Genomic DNA, 25,285 nt, shown 5'->3' with positions numbered 1-25,285 from the left:
AGAAGACGCTCAGCCACAGATGGTTTCTTCTCTCTACAGGTCCTCCAGGCTGACGTCTGCACGCAGGATGTTCTGCTGCAAAACGCAGATGTTGTTGTCATGAATAACGTCTTTGAGTACTTCATGGAGCCCGAGCAACAGGTCAGGTAAGGTTACACAGATATAAGCCCTGCAGGGCAGTTTTGTTGTGTTTGGTTGTCTGTGTGAAAGTTTGATCTGGGTTTTGGTTGAGAGGACATGCTGACATGCACTCAGGTCTGACTGAACTCGTTGAATCAGGGCAGGCGTCTCTGAAGGCACAGAAAGCTGTATGCACAGAATCATCGGTCGAATCCAGCAAAAAATGTGCTGACTTTGCCCTAAAATAAGGGTTTAGTCCTGTGACGTATGTGCACAGCAGGACAGCGCTGGCATATATCTCCTACTGTGACTGTTCACGTGAAGGCGCAGGCTGGACAGCCTCCATATGGACTATTTCAGACTCGTCCCACTGGTTTGCTCCTGTAATGAAACGAATGATCAGCATTTTGTGTTCAAACATGAAAGTAGTGATCCTTTTCTCACAGCGTCTCTGCAGCCAGTCGTCTCCCCCTGCTGGCCATTAGAAAGAATGCAGGTTTAAGACATTCCTGGCTTCACGTTGTACGAAGAAGTGCCATAATTTAGTTAAAGAGGTTTGTTCAACTCAGTGTTCAGTGTCATGAAGGAGCTTTACACCACAGCCCAGCTCTTACAGTTACAGCAGCACAAACCTGTCACTGCAATTCACTGTATTACAAAAGTAATACAGTGAATTGCACAAGTTACAACAAACATCAGGTGTGCTTGCAGGCTGTTTGTCACCAAGCATACTGATTGACTCAGAGCAATGAATGTAATTGTGATCAGGTGAAACACTACAAGTCCTAAAGTAACCTTTAGTGTTTGAATGGATGCACTTTAACCTCCTGAGCTCTTCCACAGCAGCATTTTGAATTTCTCTTTGATATTTGGGCTGATTGGGACCTGATGAATGTAAAAACAAAGAATGACCAGATTTGTTTTTACCTTATTTTTGTTTTTAAAAAAAATCAGAGCCACATATGAGGATATTTATTTAAAATGTTGATAGAACAGGCGCACTATAATGCCCTCGTAAGTGGACATCAGGCCCTTGTAGAGCAAAATTGAGTATTTTGGTCTAAATAACCCAAAATGTGACGTCCACATATGTGGACACAGGTCCCAGGAGGTTAAAGAGCCTCTGCAGCCCGCACATTAGAAATGAACAGGATCAGTGCATTAGCTGGAGTTTTTCTTTCACCTCTCAGTTGAGTGATTTTTGCTGCATTGCTCTGTCATCCTGTTTCTATTCTTTATACATCTGTATCATCTGTTTCTATAGTAACGTCTGATCGGAGCAATCAGTACTCAGTTATTTATGTTTGTGTAGAGCAGGGTTGGCAACCTTTCTGATGACGAGTGCATCTAACATTTCCTCAGAGGTCAGTGTGCCGTATGACTGCATTAGCAATAAATGTAATAACGCTCTATATTAAAAGTTACCCACTATATAGAACCACTTTATAGGATTATATTTGTTCGCAGATGTTGGCAGCTGTCAGCGAATAGTTTTCAGCTATTTGGAAACAAAAGACTTTTTATCCATAACAGCAAATGAACTGTACAAGAGATAATGCAAATGCTATTTATGGTCTCCTCACAACAATGATAAATACTGTCAATAAGGCCTCTGCAATGTTCTGAAGACAGTTAAACTGTCAGGTAGTGACGTCCAGCAGGTGAACATGCAGCTCCATGAACTCACACAGCTGTGGATTCCAGCTGCTTCGTAGTTCTGCAAACTTTGACCCCACAGAGTCGAGCTTTTCAGTTCAATCAGCTGCATTTCGATGTCCTCTGTGTCCAGCAGGTTAATGTGAGACAAATCCAGCTGCTCATTAAAGATTTCTGGTTTGATCAGAAAAGAAAACACTGGTCCAAACACCTGAAAGTCCTGAAACAGCATTGTGAATTCTGTCTCCAGTCTATGTATGTATCTGTGTATTTCCGCTGAGCCGACAGCTGCTGAAGCTTTTGAAGTGTCAGAATGTGGAAAGCTAACAACGTCCCTTTCACTGGTAGGCTAAGTTACTTTTAGCCAGTTACAAGCTGAATCTGGTAGTTGGGTTGTTAGCTAAGATACCGTCATTAAGAAGCAGCACAACCAATGTTTCTATGCGAGCTGATTTGCGATGTGCACCGCTGGTCATTTATTTTTGAATGCACCTTCTCAGATTAACTCACTGCGTGTCGTGCCCAGGGCTGGACTGGGACAAAAAGAACGGCCTTTTGACTGGAGACCGGCCCCCCAGGTATTAAAGCCATAAAGCCTTTGAATGAAAACAACCCTGTTGTGACAGTGATGTACACTGTCTTAGATTAGATTAGATGAAACTTTATTAATCCCTTGGGTGGATTCCTCTGGGAAATTCTGTAAATAAATAAATTTAAAAAGCTTGTTGGTATATGTATGATTTCTATACATGTTACATCAGATAAAAACTTTGGTTGCAAGACTCAGATAATTATTTATTAAAATCATTTTAAATGAGAATAAGAAAGTATGTCTTTGTGCCCCCCTCTCCCTGTTAATGCCCTACCTGCCCCCCTGGCAACACTTTGCTAGACCCGCCCCTGCACAGTTACCAGCTGTCAGCTACTTAGAAAAGGATCCTGGTGTTATTCGTCTCTCAGAAACAGTTCATAACTTCAACTCATCCATGTCACCTAAAAGGTAAACCTGTTTCTCCATCACCTGTTCAGCTCTGATGATTCAGTAAGGACATCTCCTGGTTTCATCTTCATGTTTCCCTCTCACCACATATCCAAACCGACATCATGACCAGCAGCTTTACAGCTGTGGCTCCAGCAAACATCAGCTGATACTAGAAATTAATATTAAATAAATTCTAACAACAGCTGATCAAGCTTAAACGTGCTGCTGTTGTTTAGCGCGACATCCGCTGGTTTCCTCTTTCTGGCCCAAAGTGGGCGATAAATAAACGAGAGAGAAAAGCCGATCAGCTGATCATTGATCAGTTTCATGATTGAAGTAGCAACAGGAGAGGGAGGGGGAGAGAATGAGAGAAGAAGAGGCAGCTGTGCAGCAAAGACACAGAATAACTCCAGCTTTGTGTCTTTTTCATTGTAGCGAAAGTCCGGGACAAACTGTTCCTTTTCACCTCAATACGAAACGCGTAATATTTTCTCTGAATACCAGACGATTCTGTTTTTACAGGACGGTTGGAAGCTCTACTAACTAACCTTATGAACAAAATAAAGTTCAACATCAGTAACATAGCACCCACCCAGCTGTATAGAAACTCTGTCATGCTAGCTAGTAGCAGTACGAAAAAGTCAGCATAATGAAAATAAACTCCACCTAAACTTTATATCTGACACAGATGGACTGCAGGTCATAACTTCTTACCTGAAGTTCAGTTCACCTGACACTCGGACCGGCGGCCACCTCGGGGCTCTCCTCCTCCGGGAGCTCCGCTGTAGCCACCACCAAACAACTGAGTTATTTTTACACATTGGCCAGCATCTGGCCAATCCACCACCTCTCACTGTTTATACCGTTACACACACAAAAAAAAAATCATCGGCCTATAAAAATGAAAAACTCACACTTAGGACCGATGCCCGGTGGGTCGATGGCCAGTCCAGCCATGGTCATGCAGTCAGTTAACCTTTCGCGTGCCAGCTGTGGCGCACATGCCCAGGGTTGCCGACCGGGAGCTATAACTATCTTTTATAGACAGGGTTCGTAAGGGTGCTTGAAATCCTTGAAAATGCTTGAATTTTAATATTGTCTTTTCATGGTTTGAAAAGTGCTTGAATTTCAGAGGAAGTGCTTGAAAGTGTGTTTCCTTCACCACAAATAACTATCTGATTGAATAGTTTTCTTATCAGAGAGAAATAAAATGAGTCGCAAAATTTAAAAGCAAGATTTCTCCTCCTGGGCTGCCTAGCTAACTTAAGGCTTTCTGATGAACCCTCTGACCCAGAGAAGTCTCAGTTTCAACCTGGGTCGAAAGTGCGGACTTCAAATTATATAGAGATTGAAAATATGACATCATTTCTGGGGTAAAACCGCAAAGGATTCTGGGAACTCGTGGCAAGTGGTACTAGCGCACGCAGGCTTTCACAAGAAAACAGTCACACAGCAATAAAAAGAAACCCAAAAAATGGCAAGAAGCTGTTGTATTAACTGCAATAGCCGGTCGCATGACAGCCACGGGAAGCCGACGGGTAAAGAGATCGTTGTTATCGGATTACGTCGTTGAAGAGAAATTGTTCGAGCCGTGTTTCCGAAGTAACAAAGAGCCACGGATGGCCTGGATTAATAAATAAAGACAATGAATTGAATGAATTACGAAACACTCTTTTTATTTCTATTAGATCTGAAAATGTTGTGTAACACTACAACCTGAAACGACACATCGTCGGCCTGTAACAACAGCTGTGAGATGGAATCGTCCAAATCACCAAAGTAAACTGGAGCTGGGCTTGTTGCAGGATCTGAAGTTACTAAACGTGTTGTGAGTGTGTGCGCTCTCACTTAGGACCATAAAATAATAAATATGTGCGTGATGACAGTTTGGCAGCACGCTAACGTCCTTACTCCACTCTGTATGCTCGTGTGGGTCTGTCTCGTGCTTTTTTTGCCTCTTCGTCACGTCTGTCTTCGTGCAGACCTGCCGAGTTCTCCGTCGTTTTGTACATGACTGTTTTTGGGGCAAATGAAATGCAAGTAGGGATTAAAACCGCAGAGTTAATGATTACAGGTGCTGGAAATGCTGGCGCTTGATGTTTAGATTTTGGTGCCACTCGTGCCCACATCTCTATACGCTGTTTATTTTTTCTGAATAAAACAGTGGTGTTTAAGAAACCGTAAAAACTGTGAGAATCAAAAAACGATACGGCAACATGTGGCATCTGGTTGTTTAGGAAGAGGGGGAAGTTTTAGGAGTGACGCCAGCGAGAGAGAGCGAGTTTTGATAGGTGAGAGATTTGTGACGTTTACTGTGTTTGGAGTCTCAAGTTAGTGTGTTGTCTTGTGCAGTCAGTGTGTAGTCGTTGTTTTGTGTGTCAGTGAACGTCACAGCTGCAAAAAAGCCACCAAAGGCAGACTGCAGTGTAAACGCTGACACAGCTGCTGTCAGACCTGCAGGTTTATCCCTGTGCTGTTCTCATCTGTGTCAGAGTGACACAAATTATTTTTTGCAGTTGCATAAATAATTTGTGTGTCTTCTTCTTTGATGCAGAACAGCTGATTGTTCTGTAAATAGATTTAAATGGTTATATAAAAAACGTCTGAGCCTTGGCTGCATTTTTAGGTAAATAGAACCAAATAACTTTGTTGTTTGCAAAACTTGTGCATATTTTTTACAATGTACAATTTCTATTTGCATTTCAAGTTATGACAATGATTCGTTAAACATGGTTTTTACAGTCAAAATGATCACTTTCTACTCGTATTTTATATTTTGTCTGAATTTAGATCAATGGTGCTGATACATTTTGTCAAAATGAGAAAATAACAGATTGGCAAGTTAAACAGTTTCAAAGGTGAAATATAGAGAACAAATCCAGTAGTCAGAAACAGCCAGTTACACCCTGGACCCCAGAGGGCTAGAGGCTAAAAGCAAAGGTGTCACCAAGTACTGTTTATATTTGTGTGTACAGCTGCAGCTTCTTTGAGTATTGACTTGGTGCCTTTGGGTGAAATAATGGTAATATGATAATATGACTGATCCATATGGTCACAGAGAATAGTCACTTGTTTCTGTGCTACCAAAGTTTCATTCAAACTGTGTTTCTGGTCAGCACCGACACATCAAACTACTTACACATTATAAATGTCTTCAAGCTCACACTGAGGCCTGTGGGGCACAATCAGCCGCTCAGACAGTACACACATTTATGTGTGTTTGTACATGAGTATTTCATACTTTAAGGCTGCCTATTTATTTGTTTATTTATTTATTTATTTATTTATTTGTGTCCCGTTTGGATCTTTAGCATCAGAAATGTTGTCTTAAGGCCAAGAAAGATGCCAAGCGGATTTATTTTACCAAGTGGATCATCATGGCCTTGCCATATTGGTCCATTTGATTGACCTTGATTATAATTATGTATTTATTTTGTTTTCGGTTGCTACAAACGGGACAGACATGACTGGGGGATAGGACAGGGAGAAAGAATGAAAGAAAGAGAGGGAGAGAAAGAAAACCAGAGGGGAGAAGAGACGGTGAGAAGGGGGGAAGAAAGAAAAACAAACAAAACACCTGGATCACCTGTATGGAGAAAAAAAACAGAAGAGACAGCAAACAACAAAGAGCAACATAATAAAAACAACACCATCACAATAAACTAGCTAGCAGTAGATATCAGTAGATACTAAATAATAAACGATATTGTGCAGCACGCAAGATAGACAGCGCACAATGTGCTTTGAGGCAGCAGCCAAGAAAGCTGTAGTCCGCATCTGTGAATACCCGTGTGTACACCTGTGTGGATCAGCATGCTTGCATTCCAAAGGTTCCTTCATGTAATGATCTGCTAGGGAGTGTGGGGGGGCCACAGCCCCGTCCTCCAGGGTATGAAGCAGGTATGGAGGAGATCAAAACTCCAGACATCCAGAGGCCCCCAGAACACAAGAGACCAAGGAAGACCAACAGAGGGGCAGCCGTGCCACTGTCCCAGAAAGAGCTGAGGAGAGTCCCAGATGAGGGCTCACTCAGCAGCTGTGGAGCAGAAGCCAGGGGGAGTTGCAGTGACGCGCCTGTGAGCTCCGCCGGCAGCCAGCTGTGCCTGAGTGACCGAGCCCCAGGCCGAGAGGCCGGGGGCACCCCACCTCCGAAGTGGCCCGAGCGAGCCCCAGGCTCCAGGCCCCGATAAGCGGCCGCCAAGGAGTGAGCCGGTGTGTACCCGGACGCCCACCCCCAGACACAAAGAACCACCAACACACCGACACCTGAGGGAGTCCGCCACTGGCAGGGGAAGTGGTGGTGGGTGGAGATAGGCCTCCAAACCTTGGAGGGCCTGAGATGTCCCCAGAGAGGTGGCGTCTGATACCCAACCTGACATATAGACACAGACATACAGGCACACACAGATACAAACATCCATTCCCACCCTCATGCTCTCATATACACTCACTCCACACTCAACCAACGTGGAGACAGACATAAAGAGACGCTGTACACACGATCACACTCCCCAAGCGTACTCTACAAACCGGGTCTAGGTACCCTTGCCCCTGGAGGGGGGAACTGCACCCAGACCCAGGTGGTGTTACCCTTTTCCCTGCGGTGGGGAGAGGCAGACCGCCCCGACTCCGCAGTAGCAGGGAGGCCCCACACTCCAGACCGCAGTCGGACGGCCAACTCCTCCTCCCAGCCCCCCGCTCCAGCAGGCCGCAGAGAACGGGGGTGAGAGAAGACTCCAAACCTCCCTCCACCCGCTCATTGTAGTGTTGATGCATGTGTGTTCTAAGGTGCAATTAAAACCCAGGAAGGCTGCCTATTTATTTAAGACAGATGAACAAAATACATTGGACTTGTACATAATAATATCACAGATGATAAATAAATAGATTTTAAATAGATGCTTGTGCATTCTTCAAGTCTTCTATGTTGAATTGAACTACATATGTGATGTGTTCAAAGCCTCCCAGTCAGTGCTGTTCTCCAGGCCTGTCTGACATGATGTTATTAGCACTTTAAAGGTGATCATGTAGGACTTCAGCAATAATGTAGTGTCGTTAAACATCTCACAGTTAGTTTTATTGGGAATTAACTTAAACACAAACAAACACTTTTAATATTGTTGGCCCTTTTATTCTGAAATTGATTAATACGTCCCTTATTACAGGCTGCGTCCCACTATGCTTCAAACAAGCTGTAGTTCAGCCTCTTCTTAAAAAACAAAACCTGGACCCAACTGTTCTGTCTAATTACAGGCCCATCTCAAAGCTTCCTTTTCTATCTAAAGTTTTGGAGAAAGTGGTCTATCTACAGTTGCAGGCACACCTCGATTCTAATATGATTTCAGAAAAATTTCAATCTGGTTTTAAATCATTACATAGCACTGAGACGGCACTTTTAAGGATTTTTAACGATATTCTCTTAACTATGGATTCTGGCAGCCCTGCTGCCCTTTTACTGTTGGACTTGTCAGCAGCTTTTGACACGGTTGACCACGACATCCTGTTATCACGGCTAGAATCGCATGCTGGCCTAAAAGGATCTGCCCTTCAGTGGTTTCGCTCCTACTTGACAGAAAGGTTCTTTTATGTCAATATGGGCCCCCACAACTCCAAATTAGCTCCTCTTAAATACGGCGTTCCTCAAGGCTCTATTTTGGGTCCCGCCCTCTTCGCACTCTATTTGCTGCCATTGGGCTCCATCTTCTCGCGGTACAGCATTTCATTTCATTGCTTTGCGGATGATCTACAGATTTATCTACCTTTAAAATCAGGATCAGATCAACCGCAGCTCTTATTACGCTGCCTTGACGACGTTAAACAGTGGTTATCATTAAATTTTTTACAGCTAAACGAAAACAAAACTGAGGTTGTCATTTTTGGCAATTTCAATCATATCGACAGCACGTTGGGTACCCTCTCCTCGTATTGTAAAACACATGTAAAAAACCTCGGAGTTTACATTGATGGTTCTTTTAAATTGAATAAGCAGGTGAGTGCAGTAGTTCAGTCCTGTTTTTTTCAGCTAAGACAGCTAGCCAGGATAAAGCCATACCTTCCGGCTGACGTCTTCGAGCGTATCATCCACCTTTTTCTTACTTGCAGATTGGACTACTGCAATTCATTGTATTATGGCCTAGATCATGCCACCATCCATCGCCTTCAGATGGTTCAAAATGCTGCTGCTCGCCTGCTAACCGGTACCAAACGGAGAGAGCATATAACCCCAATTTTAGCCTCTTTACACTGGCTCCCTGTCCCCTACAGGATCCAATTTAAACTCTTACTTTTTGTTTTTAAGTCACTCAACGCCCGAGCCCCCCCCTACTTGTCAGAGCTCCTCTCTGCCTATGCTCCAGGAAAACCCACGAGATCTAGTTCAAAACTATTGTTGTCCATTCCACGGACTAACCTCAAATCTCGTGGTGATAGATCCTTCTCTGTGGCAGGTCCCAGACTTTGGAATAGTCTCCCCTTTAATATTAGATCTGCTCAAACTCTTGAGCAATTTAAATCTTTACTAAAGACACACTTTTACGCTCTGGCTTTTAACACATTATGACCCAAGCATTTTGGATTTATCTGAATTAGTTAGTATTGTTTTAATTCTTCGATTCTATTGTTTCTATTGTTATTATTGTATTACACTGTATTTTTTAATTTTATTGTTATTGTTAAGCACTTTGTGCAGCATCGGCTGTTGGAAATGTGCTATATAAATAAATAAATTTGACCTTGACCTGTCTCCTATTTTTGTGTCGTACAGGAAAGAAGCATCAGTATCTGATGAGAAGACTTTGTTTTTCAACAGGAGAAGTTGATTTGTTCACATTTTCACATCTTAATTTTTGAGTGAAATGTGCATTTTGAGTTTATGCATAGAATGCGACCGTTTCCTTTTGCAGTATTTTTGTGTGGTCTTAATAAAAGGGGAACAAAGGTGTTGAAGTTCACCTAGGATGATTTGTTTTAAGGGACCTTGAAAGTGTTTAAAAAGTGCTTGAATTTGACCCTGAAAAAGGCGTATGAACCCTGATAGAAATACATGTACAAAATGTGCAAGGATGCGTACATAAACACACAGAAATGTACATAACTACACTACAATGCACACAGAAATACACTCAAAGTATATACAAGATAAAGCAGCAACAGAAACAGTGATACAGTGATGGTAATAGGAAAGTACAGTTTCATCAGCACATAATAAGAAGCCTCAGCTCATTAGCAGGTCTTATAATGAACAGAATACAACCTAACTTTCTGCTTCCAGAGGAACCAAGAGTGCGAAAGCAGCTCGGTGCTGCTAGTGAACGCACCGTATCAGGTGATGAGCAGGTGTGAGCGCCTCTATACAAGCGGGTCGGGCAGGTTGCATGACTGTGACTTTCAGGTGTGTGTTAACTCGCTGCCAAGGATGAAAGCTGTCAGCAGTAGAGAAACAATAGTTAACCCTTCCCAGACTAACAGGGAGTATCTGAGGATTATCTCAGACACCAGAGGACTCCATTAAGCATGCTGAAAAGTTCATGTGCAGGTGGAAAAAGACTGAATGTGCAGGGTAGGCAAGCGTGTTCTCTTTAAGAAAACATGGTGACATGGCTTAGGTTTGCAAACTTCATTTGAACAATGTGCTCTGGACAGGTGAGACCAAAGTGGAGATGTGTGTCTGTAATCCACAGCAGTACAATTAGTTAAACACAGCACACTGGCACGAACACGTGATGATTTGGGTTCGTCGTGCAGCCAGAGCAGACCTGGGACCTCTGTTCTAGAGTCGGATGTGAGCTCCCTGGTCTGACAGTCCAGCTTGTTCTCAATCTACTGAGAATTCATGAAAAGAATCCATGTGCCAGTCAAAGGTGACTGAAAACTCAGGTGGGACCTTAAGACACTTCAACTACATGGAGACCTGCCAAAGACCGTATGTGTTTCATTATGTCCTGATGTAGAAAACCTTGGTTTTGGCTTCCCTTCTGTACGCTCTGTCAGATGCACACAGCTATGATGACTTTCTGTTTTCAGGGCATGGAAGTTCATCGTGCAGAATTTCCGGAAGAAGGGATCTCTGCTGGTCACTGTTCCCAGCCTGCACGAGAGTCTGAATCCCCTGCAGGTGATGCTCGGCGGATGTTAGCAGTTCTTACATGTGGACAGTAAAAAGTGTTTCTCATGTTGTGACAGATGAAGTTTGTTCCTCTCATGGATAAAGTGACTGCTAACATCATGAGCCAAGCCGTTCTTGGTCTGTTCTTCAATGTGTTTGTGTCTGTGTCAAACAGGAGGTGTTGCAGCCTGACTGGGTGGAGGAGCTTCCTATCAACTACGACGTCTACCTGGGCAGAGACACAGACCCCGACGCTCTCAGACAGATCCACCTGTACAGGGTCATCTGATCTGGACTGGACCCGTTTGTCCCTGATCTCAGTTGAAATCGTCTTGGCTAATTGATACTCTGAACTGGTCAGAAGTGAGCTCGTTAAATCCAAACCCAGTTAATGAAACCCATGATCTGGTTTAAACTGGTTAGGAGGGGTTGAAATTATCTGGGTTGGTTAGAGCTGGACTCTTCCTTCCCTGGTCTGCATATCAAAGAAACTCAGGCTTTGTCTCGTTAATTGAGTTGCACTTGCAAAATACTGTTAATATTAATGTTAATATTATACGTCAGTTAATTCAGCGTTGACTAAACGTGTCCTTTACTATAAAGGCAACAAGTAACCAATCACAAACATGGACAGATGAGCGTGGCAACATGATGAACGTGTCAAAATGAGGCTTTCTCTAGTAAATCCTCATATTGAGTCACAATGAGACTACCTGACTATCCCAGCAGAAAACTCAATAAATACAACTTTCCACACACCAAGGCCGACACGATGCTTCAGAAAAACTGTCTGACTGGTCGTAAGGTGGGGCATCGTGTAATGTTAGTGTATCCTGCTCAGGTCAGAGATACAGAATAATCAGTGTGAACATACCACGAGTAACATGATCACAAAGGTGCACCGTGCTGCCACTCTGGTCATGTGTAATGTTTTCTTGGATGTGCCTGTTCACACCAATCTTTAAATGAGAAGGTTTGTCATTTCTAAATGTGGCATTCAAAGGAGGAGGCCAAACATCCCTGCAGAGGTTGGAGTCTTTCAGAAACAACAATGTATGGAAAGTGCGACCATCAGAAAACTGATGGTGCAAGTGGTGGGTTGAAGTCAGAATGTAGAAATGCACTGCAAGGAGTCAAACTCCAGTGTCCTGACACTTCTTCATGTGTCCCTGCTGCAACACACGTTCCTCTGGCATTTCTTTATATACAAATGATATCGAATTTAAAAAACCTTCAGATATTAAATAAAGCAGGTGTGGCGCATGCCCCTATTTTAAGTCTCTAGATTGGGGGTGATGGCTAGTGATGTGCGATACCACTGACTTCCTTTCCGATCCGATACCAGGTAAAATTCAGGGTCGACGATACTGATCCGATACTTTTTACAGAAACTTATTTTATTTATTGTATCTCAAATTAAAGCGTCATAATGATTACAGGACATCAGATTACTGTACTTGATCTTATCACTTAATAATGCAGGGTTCATCATATAGAAATAAAATAAGTTGTGCACTATTTGACCACGTTGCCTGTCTGCACTAAAGGACTCTGTGAGAGACGTCTGTCTCGCCCTGGCAGCACCTGTCCCTCTCCTCCTCTTCAGTTCGTCTCAACATAAGCTCGTCATATTCTGTGATATGATTTACTCTGAGGTGTTTGACCAGGTTAGTGGTGTTGCCACAACACCTCACTGTCTTGCCACATGTATCGCAAACCACGTGTTGGCTGTTTGTGGATGTAAAATGCATCCACACATGACTGTTTACACTCAGCCATTGTTGTGAGTGCGCACGCCAGAGGCTGCCACACAGTTATACAGCCGTGTTTCACACATGACTATGAAAGGTGGAGTAAGTAGACAATCCGAATGTTATAGTTTCTTTCCACTGTGTTCCTGTTAATGATAAACTACAAATTTACCCTAAATTACTAACATATCGATATTTTAATGTGAGAATCTATTCTAGAACATAAATGGCTGGTATCAGAGGAATCGATATTTCAGGATCGATCCGCACATCACTACTGATGGCACGGCCATAGCTGGACTGGCCATCCCGGTGGGTCGATGGTGATTTTTCGTTTTTATGGGCTGAGAATTTTTTTTTCTTTCTCTTTTTTTTTTTTCTGTCCCGTTTGGCTGTTTTGCATCAGAATTATTGTCTAAAGGTGAAGAAAGATGCCCAACGGATTTACTTTACCAAATGGACCATCCCAGCCTTTCCGTAATGGTCTATTTGATGCACCTTTTATTGTTTATTTTATTTTATTTTCACTTGCAAGATACGGGACAGACTTGAATGAGGAAAAGAAAGGGGAGAAAGAAAGAGGGAAAGAAAAATAGCGGAGAAGAGGGACGGGGATAAAGAGCAAAAAACAACAAAATAAGCAGACAAAAATACATCTATCAATCACCTGGATCACCTGTTGAGAAAGAAAAAAGAAAACAAGCATTTAACAAGGGATAACTCAGCAGCCGCGGAGCAGAAGCCAGGGGGAGTTGCAGTGACGCGCTCCGCCGGCAGCCAGCTGTGCCTGAGTGACCGAGCCCCAGGCCGAGAGGCCGGGGGCACCCCACCTCCGAAGGGGCCCGAGCGAGCCCCAGGCTCCAGGCCCCGATAAGCGGCCGCCAAGGAGTGAGCCGGTGTGTACCTGGACGCCCATCCCCGGACACAAAGAACCACCAACGCACCGACACCTGAGGGAGTCCGCCACTGGCAGGGGAAGTGGTGGTAGGTGGAGATAGGCCTCCAAACCTTGGAGGGCCTGAGATGTCCCCAGAGAGGTGGTGCCTGACACCCAACCTGACATATAGACACAGACATCCATTCCCACCCTCATGCTCTCATATGCACTTACTCAACACTCACCCAACGTTTTCTTTTTTTTGTAACGGTATAAACAGTCAAAGGTGGTGGATTGGCCAGATGCTGGCAGATGTGTAAAAATAACTCAGTTGTTTGGTGGAGGCTATGCCGGAGCTTCCACAGAGGCCAGCGGGTGGATGAGGGAAGGGGAGGCAGAAGGAGGAGAGACCCGAGGCGGCCGCCGTTGTTCTGGGAATCCATCCTACCTGGAAAAACATCCTACAAAATGTTTCTGCGCAGACGCGGCGCATGCACACAAAACCAACGCTGAATTAACTTCTTTTTCTCTCACCCATCCGGAATACTTCTTAAGGTTATGGTTAGGGGAAGGGTTAGGTTTAGTCGCAACTCACCCTCAAATTATATGTAACCCAGGTCCCACGTAGCTATGGTAAAGCTAGAGTATATAGTACAATGAGACTGGGCCTGGGTTCGTAGTGCTACTAATAATGATACCTGATACCCTCTAATTTAACTAATAAGGACCACCACAACTGTATTTTATACAAATTTATCCCTCACTGGGTATTTATTTAGACAAAAAAGAAATGAATAAACAGTTACTTTTATAAAATGAATTGGATTGAAATAAACAAAAATGCTGTAAATGTGACTACATGAATTATAAATAAAAGATTATCCACACAAAATACCTCTTTCTTAGGTGCCAACTGTTATTTCAGTTACGACAGCTCACACCTTTAAAATGGATGAATTTAAACCTTTGATTATAACTTTGATTAAAACTACACACTTACTCAAATTAAACTGAATTTGTAACAGTGGGCCCCCACACACACACACTTTAACCTGTCCACACTACACCTGTAGCACGGTGCTTGTTGCAGGCCTGATTCGAAGTTCGGGTGCGGTGAGGCCTAAAACTGATGGCCGCTTCACTCAAACTGAGCAATAAACAAAATACGTGCACTTTAGTTCCAGTTAGTACTCACGAGTCCAATGAGTTTGTTAGTGGGGCAATCAGAAACGGGCAGTTAGCAGTTAGTTCACCAGTAGTGAAGACATTCAGGGGCGAGAAAACAGTCAGGGGTGAGAAAACAGCAGGGTCCATCCGGGCAGAAACCTCTCTCTCCTTTCAGAGCGTCCCTCGGCTTCTAAACATATTAAAACACTTGAGCTACAATACCAAATGCTATCACATAACGATTTAGCATTAGCATGCTTTGACTGAAAATCACAGAGCTAAACATACAGCATGACATCACAGCACATAACGCGGTAAGCTGCGCTAATTAGCAAGCCGCTAGTTAGCATCACATATCACGCTATTTTATCACTATAACGAATAGTTACTGTAGCACTCTCGTGTGATGCGACGAGCTAATAATCACTCTCGATGTTAGTCCGCTGTAAAACTTTTAATGCGTACTCCAGCACATGACAAAACACACAGACCGCACCGGAAGAACAAAACTCCCCCCACCATACTATTCCGGTTGGACTAGTCCCCCACAGTTATGGCAGGTCCGCACAAACAAATATTGCTTGGTGATCATTTAACCAATGATCTACATCCTCCCCATTTAGCTGGTAGCACCTAACAAAACTAATTCACTCACAAGTCTCTAAACAGTGCTTCTTAACACAACTTTAACTTACCGGTAACAATGTTTTTTTGCTCGGAGTAACCCCACACCTTAACATAACAGCAATTATGAAAAATGCAAATAGCAAGCATCATATTTCAACATACTGACAACAAACTGATTACACCTAAGGCATCCTAGTGTTTTCCATTTACGTGTATCTTGGGTTGGGTCTGCAGATGCGACCTGCACGTGTAGTGTATGGTATCTGGTTCACAATGTTCTGGCCGGGCACCTGCACAGCAGGTTGGGGCTGAGGAGAGGATGTGTTTTGTGAATCCTCGTTTGAGCGTGTGTGTGATTGCGGTGTGAGTGTGGAACTGTCCATTGTAGAATGGTTAGTGTCCTGGCACTCAGGGTCATAGTCATGGAGTGGTGGCGGAGGCGGTTCTGCCACTGGGAGGATGTGGCGGCGATTCCTCCTGTAGGATCTTCCATCGACCTGAATGATATAGGATCGTGGCTCCTTGCTCTTCCTTTCCACAATTCCCAGCTTGTCGTAGCCTTTCTCTGTCTGCACGCGGACCACTTGTCCTTCTTGCAACGGCTGTAGCGTGCGACTGGACTTATCATAGTGACGCTTCAGTCCGAGTCTTTTGTCGCGAAGTCTGTCACGGATCTGTCCTGTGTCTTTTGCAATGGGTGCCAACAGCTTGCTGCACACAGGAATGCCCGCGCGTGTCTGACGAGACATGAGGCGTTCAGCAGGGGAGCCTAGTTGTGTGTCACGGGGAATGTTTCTAAGGTTTAGGAGGTCAAGAAACACATCGGTTCCATCTCGGTGAGATTTTCCATGAGCTGTTTTGCACTGCGCACCGCTCTCTCAGCAAGACCGTTTGACTGTGGAAACTCTGGGCTGCTGGTTGAATGGATGAAGTCCCACTGTTTTGCGAAATCAACAAACTGTTGACTAGTGTATTGTCTGCCATTGTCAGTGAGGAGCGTGTGCGGTGTGCCATGAACTGAAAAGTGTCTCTTTAGCTTGGAGATGACCGCTGCTGTGGTCAAGTCACGGAGAAGGTCAATCTCAATCCATCCTGAATAGGAATCTACAAGGACCTGGTATTGTTTTCCATGCCAGGTAAAAATGTCAGCAGCCACCGTTGACCATGGGAGGTCTGGAACAGGGTGCAGTTGTAGCGGTTCTCTCTGCTGATGTGTCTTAGTGCTGTTACACACAGTGCAAGAGAGCAGCTCTTCTGCGATGTCTTTTGACATTGCTGGCCAAAAAATGACACTCCTAGCTCTGCGCTTGGTTGCTTCGGTACCTGGATGGCCTTTGTGTACGATGTTGATGTACTCTTTGTGCAGGGACTGGGGAATGACAGTTTTGTGGCTTTTCATGATGATCCCATCCTCCATGCTGAGCTCATCTCTATATGGAAAAAACGGAGCCAGAGCGGGCTGTACTTGGCTCTCTCTGCTGGGCCACCCTCGCTGAATGACTGTGCTGAGCGCTTGTAGCACATCATCTTGTGCTGTGTGCTGTCTTAGCTCCTCCAGGCGAGCAGTGGAGATGTAGCTCACTGTCATCACTTCATAATCAGTGTGTTCGACCGGGCAGCGTGACAGCGGGGCGAGCGGGGCTCTTGAAAGGGTGTCGGCTATATACATGTATTTCCCCTTTTTGTAGACCAGACTGATGTCGTAACTCTGTAGTCGCAGTAACATCCTCTGGAGCCGGGCAGGGGCGGCATGGATTGGCTTTTTCATTATGGTCACCAGGGGCTGGTGGTCGGTTTCAATGATTGTTGCTTTGCCATAGACATAATCTTTGAACTTCGTGCAGGCAAACACCACGGCGAGGAGCTCCTTCTCTATTTGAGCATATCGCGTCTCTGTGTCAGTGAGAGCACGCGAGGCGAAGGCCACCGGTCTGCCATTTTGCAAACACGCGGCACCCAGCCCATAGCATGATGCATCACATGTCAGTGTGACTGGCTCCTTGACGTTGTAATACGCCAATACTGGCGGGCTGGAGAGGCATGATTTGAGGTGGTCGAAAGCCTCTTGGTGCTGTGGGAACCAGCACCACGCAGTCTCCTTGTGGGTTAGTTTCCTTAGGGGTGCGGCAATCTCACTAAGGTTCGGTATGTATTTCCCAAGGTAATTAACCATACCGAGGAAGCGCTGTAGCGACGTGACATCCGTGGGCACTGGCATTGCTCCTACTGCTGTGGTTTTGGAGGGGTCTGCTTTTAGACCGTCCCTTGTGAAGATGTGGCCCACATATGACACTTGATCTAGGCGAAATTTGCACTTGTCAGGGTTTAGCCTGAGTTTGATCTCTCGAGCACGTGTCAGCACTTTTTTCAGGTTGGCATCATGCTCGGCCACTCCGTGTCCTCCGATGATGATGTCATCCACAATGACCGAGCACGGGTAACCGGCAAACAGCTGTTCCATGGAGCGCTGGAACACCTCACTGGCTGAGTTGATACCAAAGGGCATCCGCAGAAACCTGTATCGCCCAAATGGGGTGCTGAATGTGGTCAGCATTGAGGATTTCTCGTCGAGCCGTATTTGCCAGAAGGAGTTTTTTGCATCTAGCACTGAGAACACTGTCGCTCCTGACATCTGTGCTGCCACTTCCTCAACGCTGCGCATTGGGTGATGGGGTCTTTTCAGTGCTGTGTTGAGGTCTTTTGGATTTATGCACAGTTTGATCTCATGCTTGTCTTTCTTGTGTGCTGCCACCATTGAGGACACCCAGTCAGTAGGCTCGGTGACTGGTGTTACAACGCCGATGCGTTGCATGCGTTCAAGTTCAGCTTTGACTCTTTCTTGCATCGCGACGGGGATGCGGTGGGCTGGACGGACCACAGGCTGTACATCAGGGTCTAGTATCATTGAGTATGTGACTGGAAGTTCCCCCAGTTCATCACTGAACAGGTCATGGTATTGTGTGAATATGTGGGAGCTGAAATCTGTGCAGCTTTCTGTGCTGATCTGGTGGACCTCAGGGCTCATTTTCACAATGCCCATTTCCATGCATGCTCGAGATCCTAGCAGCGGTTGCACTTCTCTATCCACCAAAAAGAAAGGCAACGTGTGACACTGCTTCTTTAAGCAACAAGGGAGTGTAACAGTTCCAGTGGTCTGAATTCTCGTGCCTCCATAGGCAACAAGGCTCACAGGATTCTCTTGTTTAACAGTCTGTCTTCCGCCATTCACTGTTTCGAAAGTCTTGAGTGACATGACGTTGCATTTCGCTCCCGTATCTACTTTCATCTCTGTGGGCACGCCATTTATGTGTATTGTGACAAATCCCTCATCTTTTTTATTAGCTTTAGCGTGGATGCAGTCAATCTGTCTGTCAAGCTCTACACCATCCACGTAAAACGTTTCATCTTGAAGTGGTGGCTCACTCACTGTTAATTCGTTCACAAGCCGCCTTGCAGTCTGTCTGTTAGGGGCTCTGTGATGGCTGCGTGGTTTAGACTTGCAGCAACTTTTGTAGTGATTCAGTTTTTTACAGTTGTGACACTGTTGTCCAAATGCTGGACACTTGTCTCGCTTGGCCGCGTGGCTGCCTCCACAATTGGAGCAATTGGTGACAGTCTGTGGGAATGAAAGGGGCTTAGGCTTGTGCTTGCTGTTCAGAATGGGCTTTACTGCGTCGACACTGGTAGCTTGTGTTGCTAGTGTCTTGCTGTTTTTTTCAGTCATTTCGTGTATTCGACACACCGAGATAGCTTTAGCAAGTGTTAGCTCGCTGTCTCTTAGCAGAGCCTTTCTCAACGTGTCGCTAATGACACCACAGACGATACGATCACTGAGCATCTCGTCAGTGAGGTCCCCAAAGTGACAACATTTAGCCTTGATCTTTAAATCACTGATGAATGATTCAAGTGTCTCACCTGGCTTCTGATTTCTGGTGTGGAATCTATATCTTTCCATCGTCCTGTTGTGTTGAGGATTGCAGATTTCTCGAAATTTTGCCTTCAAACACTCTGGATCCTCTCTGGACTCAGCAGCAGTGAGTATCTCTCCATCTGCACCAGCTGCGCGAATGGCAGGAGCATAAACGAACGAGCGTTCTCGTTCAATGGCGTCTGGTCCAGCAATATTCAGGAGAATGTAAGCCCTTGTCTTCACCGGCTTGTCAGAGTGAGCAGCGGCGATGAAAATATCATACTCCCTTTCAAAAACACGCCAATTCTCGGCAATTTTCTCATCAAAAACCAGAGGGTCAGGTCTGCGAAATCCGTCCGCCATGATGGGGCGACTTCTTTTCTCTTTTTTTTTGTTTTTTTCTTTAGCGGCTAATCCGATACAGCGCACAATAAGCAGTGCGGTACCCCGACAGGGATATAAACATACGCGCTGGCGTGACGTCCGTACCGTCTTCTGACACCATGTAGCACTCTCGTGTGATGCGACGAGCTAATAATCACTCTCGATGTTAGTCCGCTGTAAAACTTTTAATGCGTACTCCAGCACATGACAAAACACACAGACCGCACCGGAAGAACAAAACTCCCCCCACCATACTATTCCGGTTGGACTAGTCCCCCACAGTTATGGCAGGTCCGCACAAACAAATATTGCTTGGTGATCATTTAACCAATGATCTACAGTTACAGTCCAAATGTCAAGGCACACAGTCTCATTTACCTCTTGCAGATCACAAATAAGTAATATCAGGACCACGGGTAGTCGACCTCAATGATACACTTAGATGCAAAATCCACACCACGTTTGCCTTACGACATCTCTCTCTTCGGACTTAGCTTCTGATTCACAAACTTTACCACTCGTCCCGCCCCCATAGCAGAGAAGAGTGACATTGACTGGCTCGTCAGCACAACAACCAATGACAATACAACATTAATATAACTGACATTAGATGGGTAAATAAACTTAGGTTACACCCCAACATATTTATTGTGCACAGAAAATAACTCTAAATCATGAAACCCTTTTAATTATTGGACTCTTAACTGTAATTGAAATACATTTGTACCAAAACATATGATTTTTAAACCTTTTATCAACTATTTATATTTTAACCAGTTTTTATAACAGTAGACTTTTTTTTCTTTATACTGCAAGCCCGAATAATTGCAGACAGGGCTACATATAATACGGGTAGGACGTTTTGTCAGAGTAGGATGATTTCTCAGAACACCGGTCCAAGTGTCAGGTGAACTTCAGGTAAGAAGTTATGACCTGCAGTCTATCAGGTTCAGATATAAACCAAGTTTAGGTGGAGTTTATTTTCATTATGCTGACTTTTTCGTACTGCTACTAGCTAGCATGACAGAGTTTCTATACAGCTGGGTGGGTGCTATGATGTTACTGATGTTGAACATTATTTTGTTCATAAGGTTAGTTAGTAGAGCTTCCAACCGTCCTGTAAAAACAGAATCATCTCGTATTCAGAGAAAATATTACGCGTTTCGTATTGAGGTGAGTAGGGATGCAGTTTGTCCCGGACTTTCGCTATAATGAAAAAAAGACACAAAGCTGGAATTATTCTGTGTCTTTGCTGCACAGCTGCCTCTTCTTCTCTCATTCTCTCCCCCTCCCTCTCCTGTTGCTGCTTCAATCATGAAACTGATCAATGATCAGCTGATCGGCTTTTCTCTCTTGTTTATTTATCGCCCACTTTGCGCCAGAAAGAGGAAACCAGCGGATGTCGCGTTAAACAACAGCAGCACGTTTAAGCTTGATCAGCTGTTGTTAGAATTTATTTAATATTAATTTCTAGTATCAGCTGATGTTTGCTGGAGCCACAGCTGTAAAGCTGCTGGTCATGATGTCGGTTTGGATATGTGGTGAGAGGGAAACATGAAGATGAAACCAGGAGATGTCCTTACTGAACCATCAGAGCTGAACAGGTGATGGAGAAACAGGTTTACCTTTTAGGTGACATGAATGAGTTGAAGTTATGAAGTGTTTCTGAGAGACAAATAACACCAGGATCCTTTTCTAAGTAGCTGACAGCTGGTAACTGTGCAGGGGCGGGTCTAGCAAAGTGTTGCCAGGGGGGCAGGTAGGGCATTAACAGGGAGAGGGGGGCACAAAGAAATACTTTTCTTTCTTATTCTCATTTAAAATGTCTCGCTTTTAATAATTATCTGAATCTTACAACCAAAGTTTTTATCTGATGTGAAATGTATAGAAATCATACATATACCAACAAGACTGTACATCACTGACACAGCAGCGTTTGTTTTCATTCAAAGGCTTTATGGCTTTAATACCTCATGGGCCGGTCTCTAGTCAAAATGCCCGGGCCGATTTTTTTGTCCCAGTCCAGCCCTGGACATGACACACAGTGAGTTAATCTGTGACGGTGCATTAAAAAATAAATTTAGCAGCTGTCTCATCAGTGCAGCATCAGCACCGCAGAAATACACGGATACATACATAGACTGGAGACAGAATTCACAATGCTTTTTCAGAACTTTCAGGTGTTTGGACCAGTGTTTTATTTTCTGATCAAACCAGAAATCTTTAATGAGCAGCTGGATTTGTCTCACATTAACCTGCTGGACACAGAGGACTTCGAAATGCAGCTGATTGAACTGAAAAGCTCGACTCTGTGGGGTCAAAGTTTGCATAACTACGAAGCAGCTGGAATCCACAGCTGTGCGTGTTCATGGAGCTGCATGTTCACCTGCTGGACGTCACTACCTGACAGTTTAACTGTCTTCAGAACATTGCAGAGGCCTTATTGACAGTATTTTTCATTGTTCATCTCTCTTTACCGGCTTCAGTTAATTCAAAATGCAGCTGCGCGTCTTTTAACAGGTACGAGAATCCATGAACGCATAACTCCAATTTTAGCCAAACTACATTGGCTCCCTGTTAAATATCGTATAGATTTTAATATTCTGTTGTTCACTTTTAATATTCTGAATAATTTAGCGCCCAGCTATCTTTCTGAACTACTCCATTCATACAATCCCAACAGAGCACTTAGATCGTCCAATCACAGGCTCCTAGCACAACCTAGGACTCGAATGAAGTTGAGAGGTGACCGGGCCTTTGCATCCGTGGCACCCAGACTCTGGAATAACCTCCCTGTTCATATTCGTACTGCCGAGTCGATCCAGTCTTTTAAATCACGTCTTAAAACTTATTTTTTTACTTTGGCTTTTGATTCTAACTAGTTGGCTGTTCTAGCTTGTTGTGTTGTTACCTATTGTTTGTTGTCCTCTTTTATTGTTTGTTTTAACTGTCTCATGCGTTTACTGACTGTGAAGCACCATGGTCAACACTGTTGTTTTAATATGTGCTATATAAATAAATTTTGATTTTGAATTTTGATTTTGATTGTTGTGAGGAGACCATAAATAGCATTTGCATTATCTCTTGTTCAGTTCATTTGCTGTTATGGATAAAAAGTATTTTTTGTTTCCAAATAGCTGATAACTATTCGCTGATAGCTGCCAACATCTGTGAACAAATATAATCCTATAAAGTGGTTCTATATAGTGGGTAACTTTAAATATAGAGCGTTATTAAATTTATTGCTAATGCAATCATATGGCACACTGACTTCTGAGGAAAGTTTAGATGCACTCATCATCAGAAAGGTTGCCGACACCTGAACTAGACTATTCAAGTCATTCAGGATGTGTTATGCTTAAGGTAGTACTCATCCAACTACATCATGGCAGCAAATCTCTGGACACATTTGCCGTACTCGATGACGGCTCAGAGAAGACTGCGGCAGTTAACTCTCTAAGTTTGGAACAGGAGGAAGCAACACTCTCACTGAGAACTATCCGTCGAGATGTAATCCAGATGAAGGGAGGCTTTGTCTCATTCCAGGTGTCACCGAGGGCTAAGCCCAAAGCGAGGTACAAAGTAGCACATGCCTTCACAGCCCAACAGTTGAGCCTAGCTACTCAGTCATGTGCAGCTGAACAGTTAAAGAAGAAGTATCTTCACCTACAGAAAGTCCAGGTTGAGGGATTTAACCAGGTCCATCCTTTAGTGCTGATTTGCTCAGATAACGCTCATCTCATCACCCCTGTCCGTCCCGTCCTTTGGGACTCAGCTGGCACTGCCCGACAGACGTTCTGGGATATAAGCACTGCCCTATAACCTATTCCACAGTCACACTGCACAATGTGTACAAGGTACTAGCTACCCAGGATAACCAACTAGGTTATATTTGTCTGTACACTACAAGGGCAAAGCTGATTGTACAGGCCAGGCTACTTGGCCAAACTACTCCAGACAGAGCTCACCATACTCCTGCGCTCGATCTACCTGTGGAAAGACTCTACAACGGTGCTGCAGTGGATCCAGTCTAGTTCCTGTCGCTATAAGGTATTTGTGGGGACTAGAATCTGTGAAATACAGGAGCATCACCTGAAGAGTGGCAGTATGAGGGCTCTGACCTTAAGCCCGCTGATGACATCACCAGAGGGAAACATCTCGCCGACCTAACTGTCCCCAATCGTTGGTCACATGGTCCACCCTTCCTGTCACAAACAGCTGACAATAGGCATAACTTGCCAACAGAGTCCCCAGCATGCAGCATGGAGGAGCTCAGGAAGACTGCATTCTGTGGGCATGCTTCTCCGACCTTACCGGATGCATCACAGTATGCCACGCTAGATGAGCTGATCGCTGCTACATACCAGACCTTACACGGGGTGGCCGACACTCCTATTACAGCAGCGGAGCACCTAGAAACCAAGACCATGCTGCTTCGCTCGGCTCAGACTGACAGAGGAGGCCAGAGCCTTCTGGATTGGTCACCCAGTTCAATTCAATTCAATTTTATTTATATAGCGCACAGAGAAAAACCCAACAATCATATGACCCCTATGAGCAGCACTTTGGCGACAGTGGGAAGGAAAAACTCCCTTTTAACAGGAAGAAACTTCCGGCAGAACCAGGCTCAGGGAGGGGCGGGGCCATCTGCTGTGATTGGTTGGGGTGAGAGAAGGAAGACAGGATAAAGACATGCTGTGGAAGAGAGACAGAGGTTAATAACAGATATGATTCAATGCAGAGAGGTCTGTTAACACATAGTGAGTGAGAAAGGTGACTGGAAAGGAAAAACTCAATGCATCATGGGAATCCCCGGCAGCCTACGTCTATTGCAGCATAACTAAGGGAGGATTCAGGGTCACCTGGTCCAGCCCTAACTATATGCTTTAGCAAAAAGGAAAGTTTGAAGCCTAATCTTGAAAGTAGAGATAGTGTCTGTCTCCTGAATCCAAACTGGAAGCTGGTTCCACAGAAGAGGGGCCTGAAAACTGAAGGCTCTCCCTCCCATTCTACTTTTAAATACTCGAGGAAGAACAAGTAGGCCTGCAGAGCGAGAGCGAAGTGCTCTAATAGGGTGATATGGTACTACAAGGTCATTAAGATAAGATGGGGCCTGATTATTTAAGACCTTGTATGTGAGGAGCAGGATTTTGAATTCTGGATTTAACAGGAAGCCAAAACAGGAGAAATATGCTCTCTCTTTCTAGTCCCTGTCAGGACTCTTGCTGCAGCATTTTGGATTAACTGAAGGCTTTTCAGGGAGTTTTTAGGACTTCCTGATAATAATGAATTACAGTCGCCCAGCCTGGAAGTAATAAATGCATGAACTAGTTTTTCAGCGTCACTCTGAGACAGGATATTTCTAATTTTAGAGATGTTGCGCAAATGGAAGAACGCAGTCTTACATATTTGTTTAATATGTGCATTGAAGGACATGTCCTGGTCAAAAATGACTCCAAGGTTTCTCACAGCGTTACTGGAGGCCAAGGTAATGCCATCCAGAGTAAGAATCTGGTTAGATACCATATTTCTAAGCTTTTCAGGGCCGAGTACAATAACCTCAGTTTGATCTGAATTAAGAAGCAGAAAGTTAGCGGCCATCCAGGTCTTTGTCTTTAAGACATTCCTGCAGTTTAACTCATTGGTGTGTGTTATCTGGCTTCATGGACAGATAGAGCTGGGTGTCATCTGCATAGCAGTGTAAATG

At 44.4% G+C, this 25,285-nt stretch overlaps 1 protein-coding gene across 1 annotated transcript in view; it reads left to right on the top strand.

The window, feature by feature from the left end:
* Positions 1-13,160, top strand: part of LOC146546192 (uncharacterized) — a 31,777-nt gene extending 18,617 nt beyond the window's left edge. The window contains exons 6-8 of the mRNA XM_085266640.1: positions 40-146; positions 10,781-10,871; positions 11,038-13,160. Of these exons, the coding sequence (XP_085122766.1) occupies positions 40-146; positions 10,781-10,871; positions 11,038-11,151 (312 nt within the window). The 3' untranslated portion in view covers positions 11,152-13,160. The remainder of the gene's footprint in view (positions 1-39; positions 147-10,780; positions 10,872-11,037) is intronic.
* The last annotated feature ends 12,125 nt before the right edge of the window (positions 13,161-25,285 follow it).

The sequence above is a fragment of the Mchenga conophoros genome, unplaced genomic scaffold, assembly GCF_057382185.1.
Source record: "Mchenga conophoros isolate Kocher_MC1m ecotype Shallow Benthic unplaced genomic scaffold, M_conophoros_male_GT1.1 unmapped_scaffold_5, whole genome shotgun sequence".
NCBI classification, from domain to species: Eukaryota; Metazoa; Chordata; class Actinopteri; order Cichliformes; family Cichlidae; genus Mchenga; species Mchenga conophoros.
The sequence above is the reverse complement of the archived record's forward strand: the minus strand, read 5'-3'. Positions and strand labels throughout refer to the sequence as shown.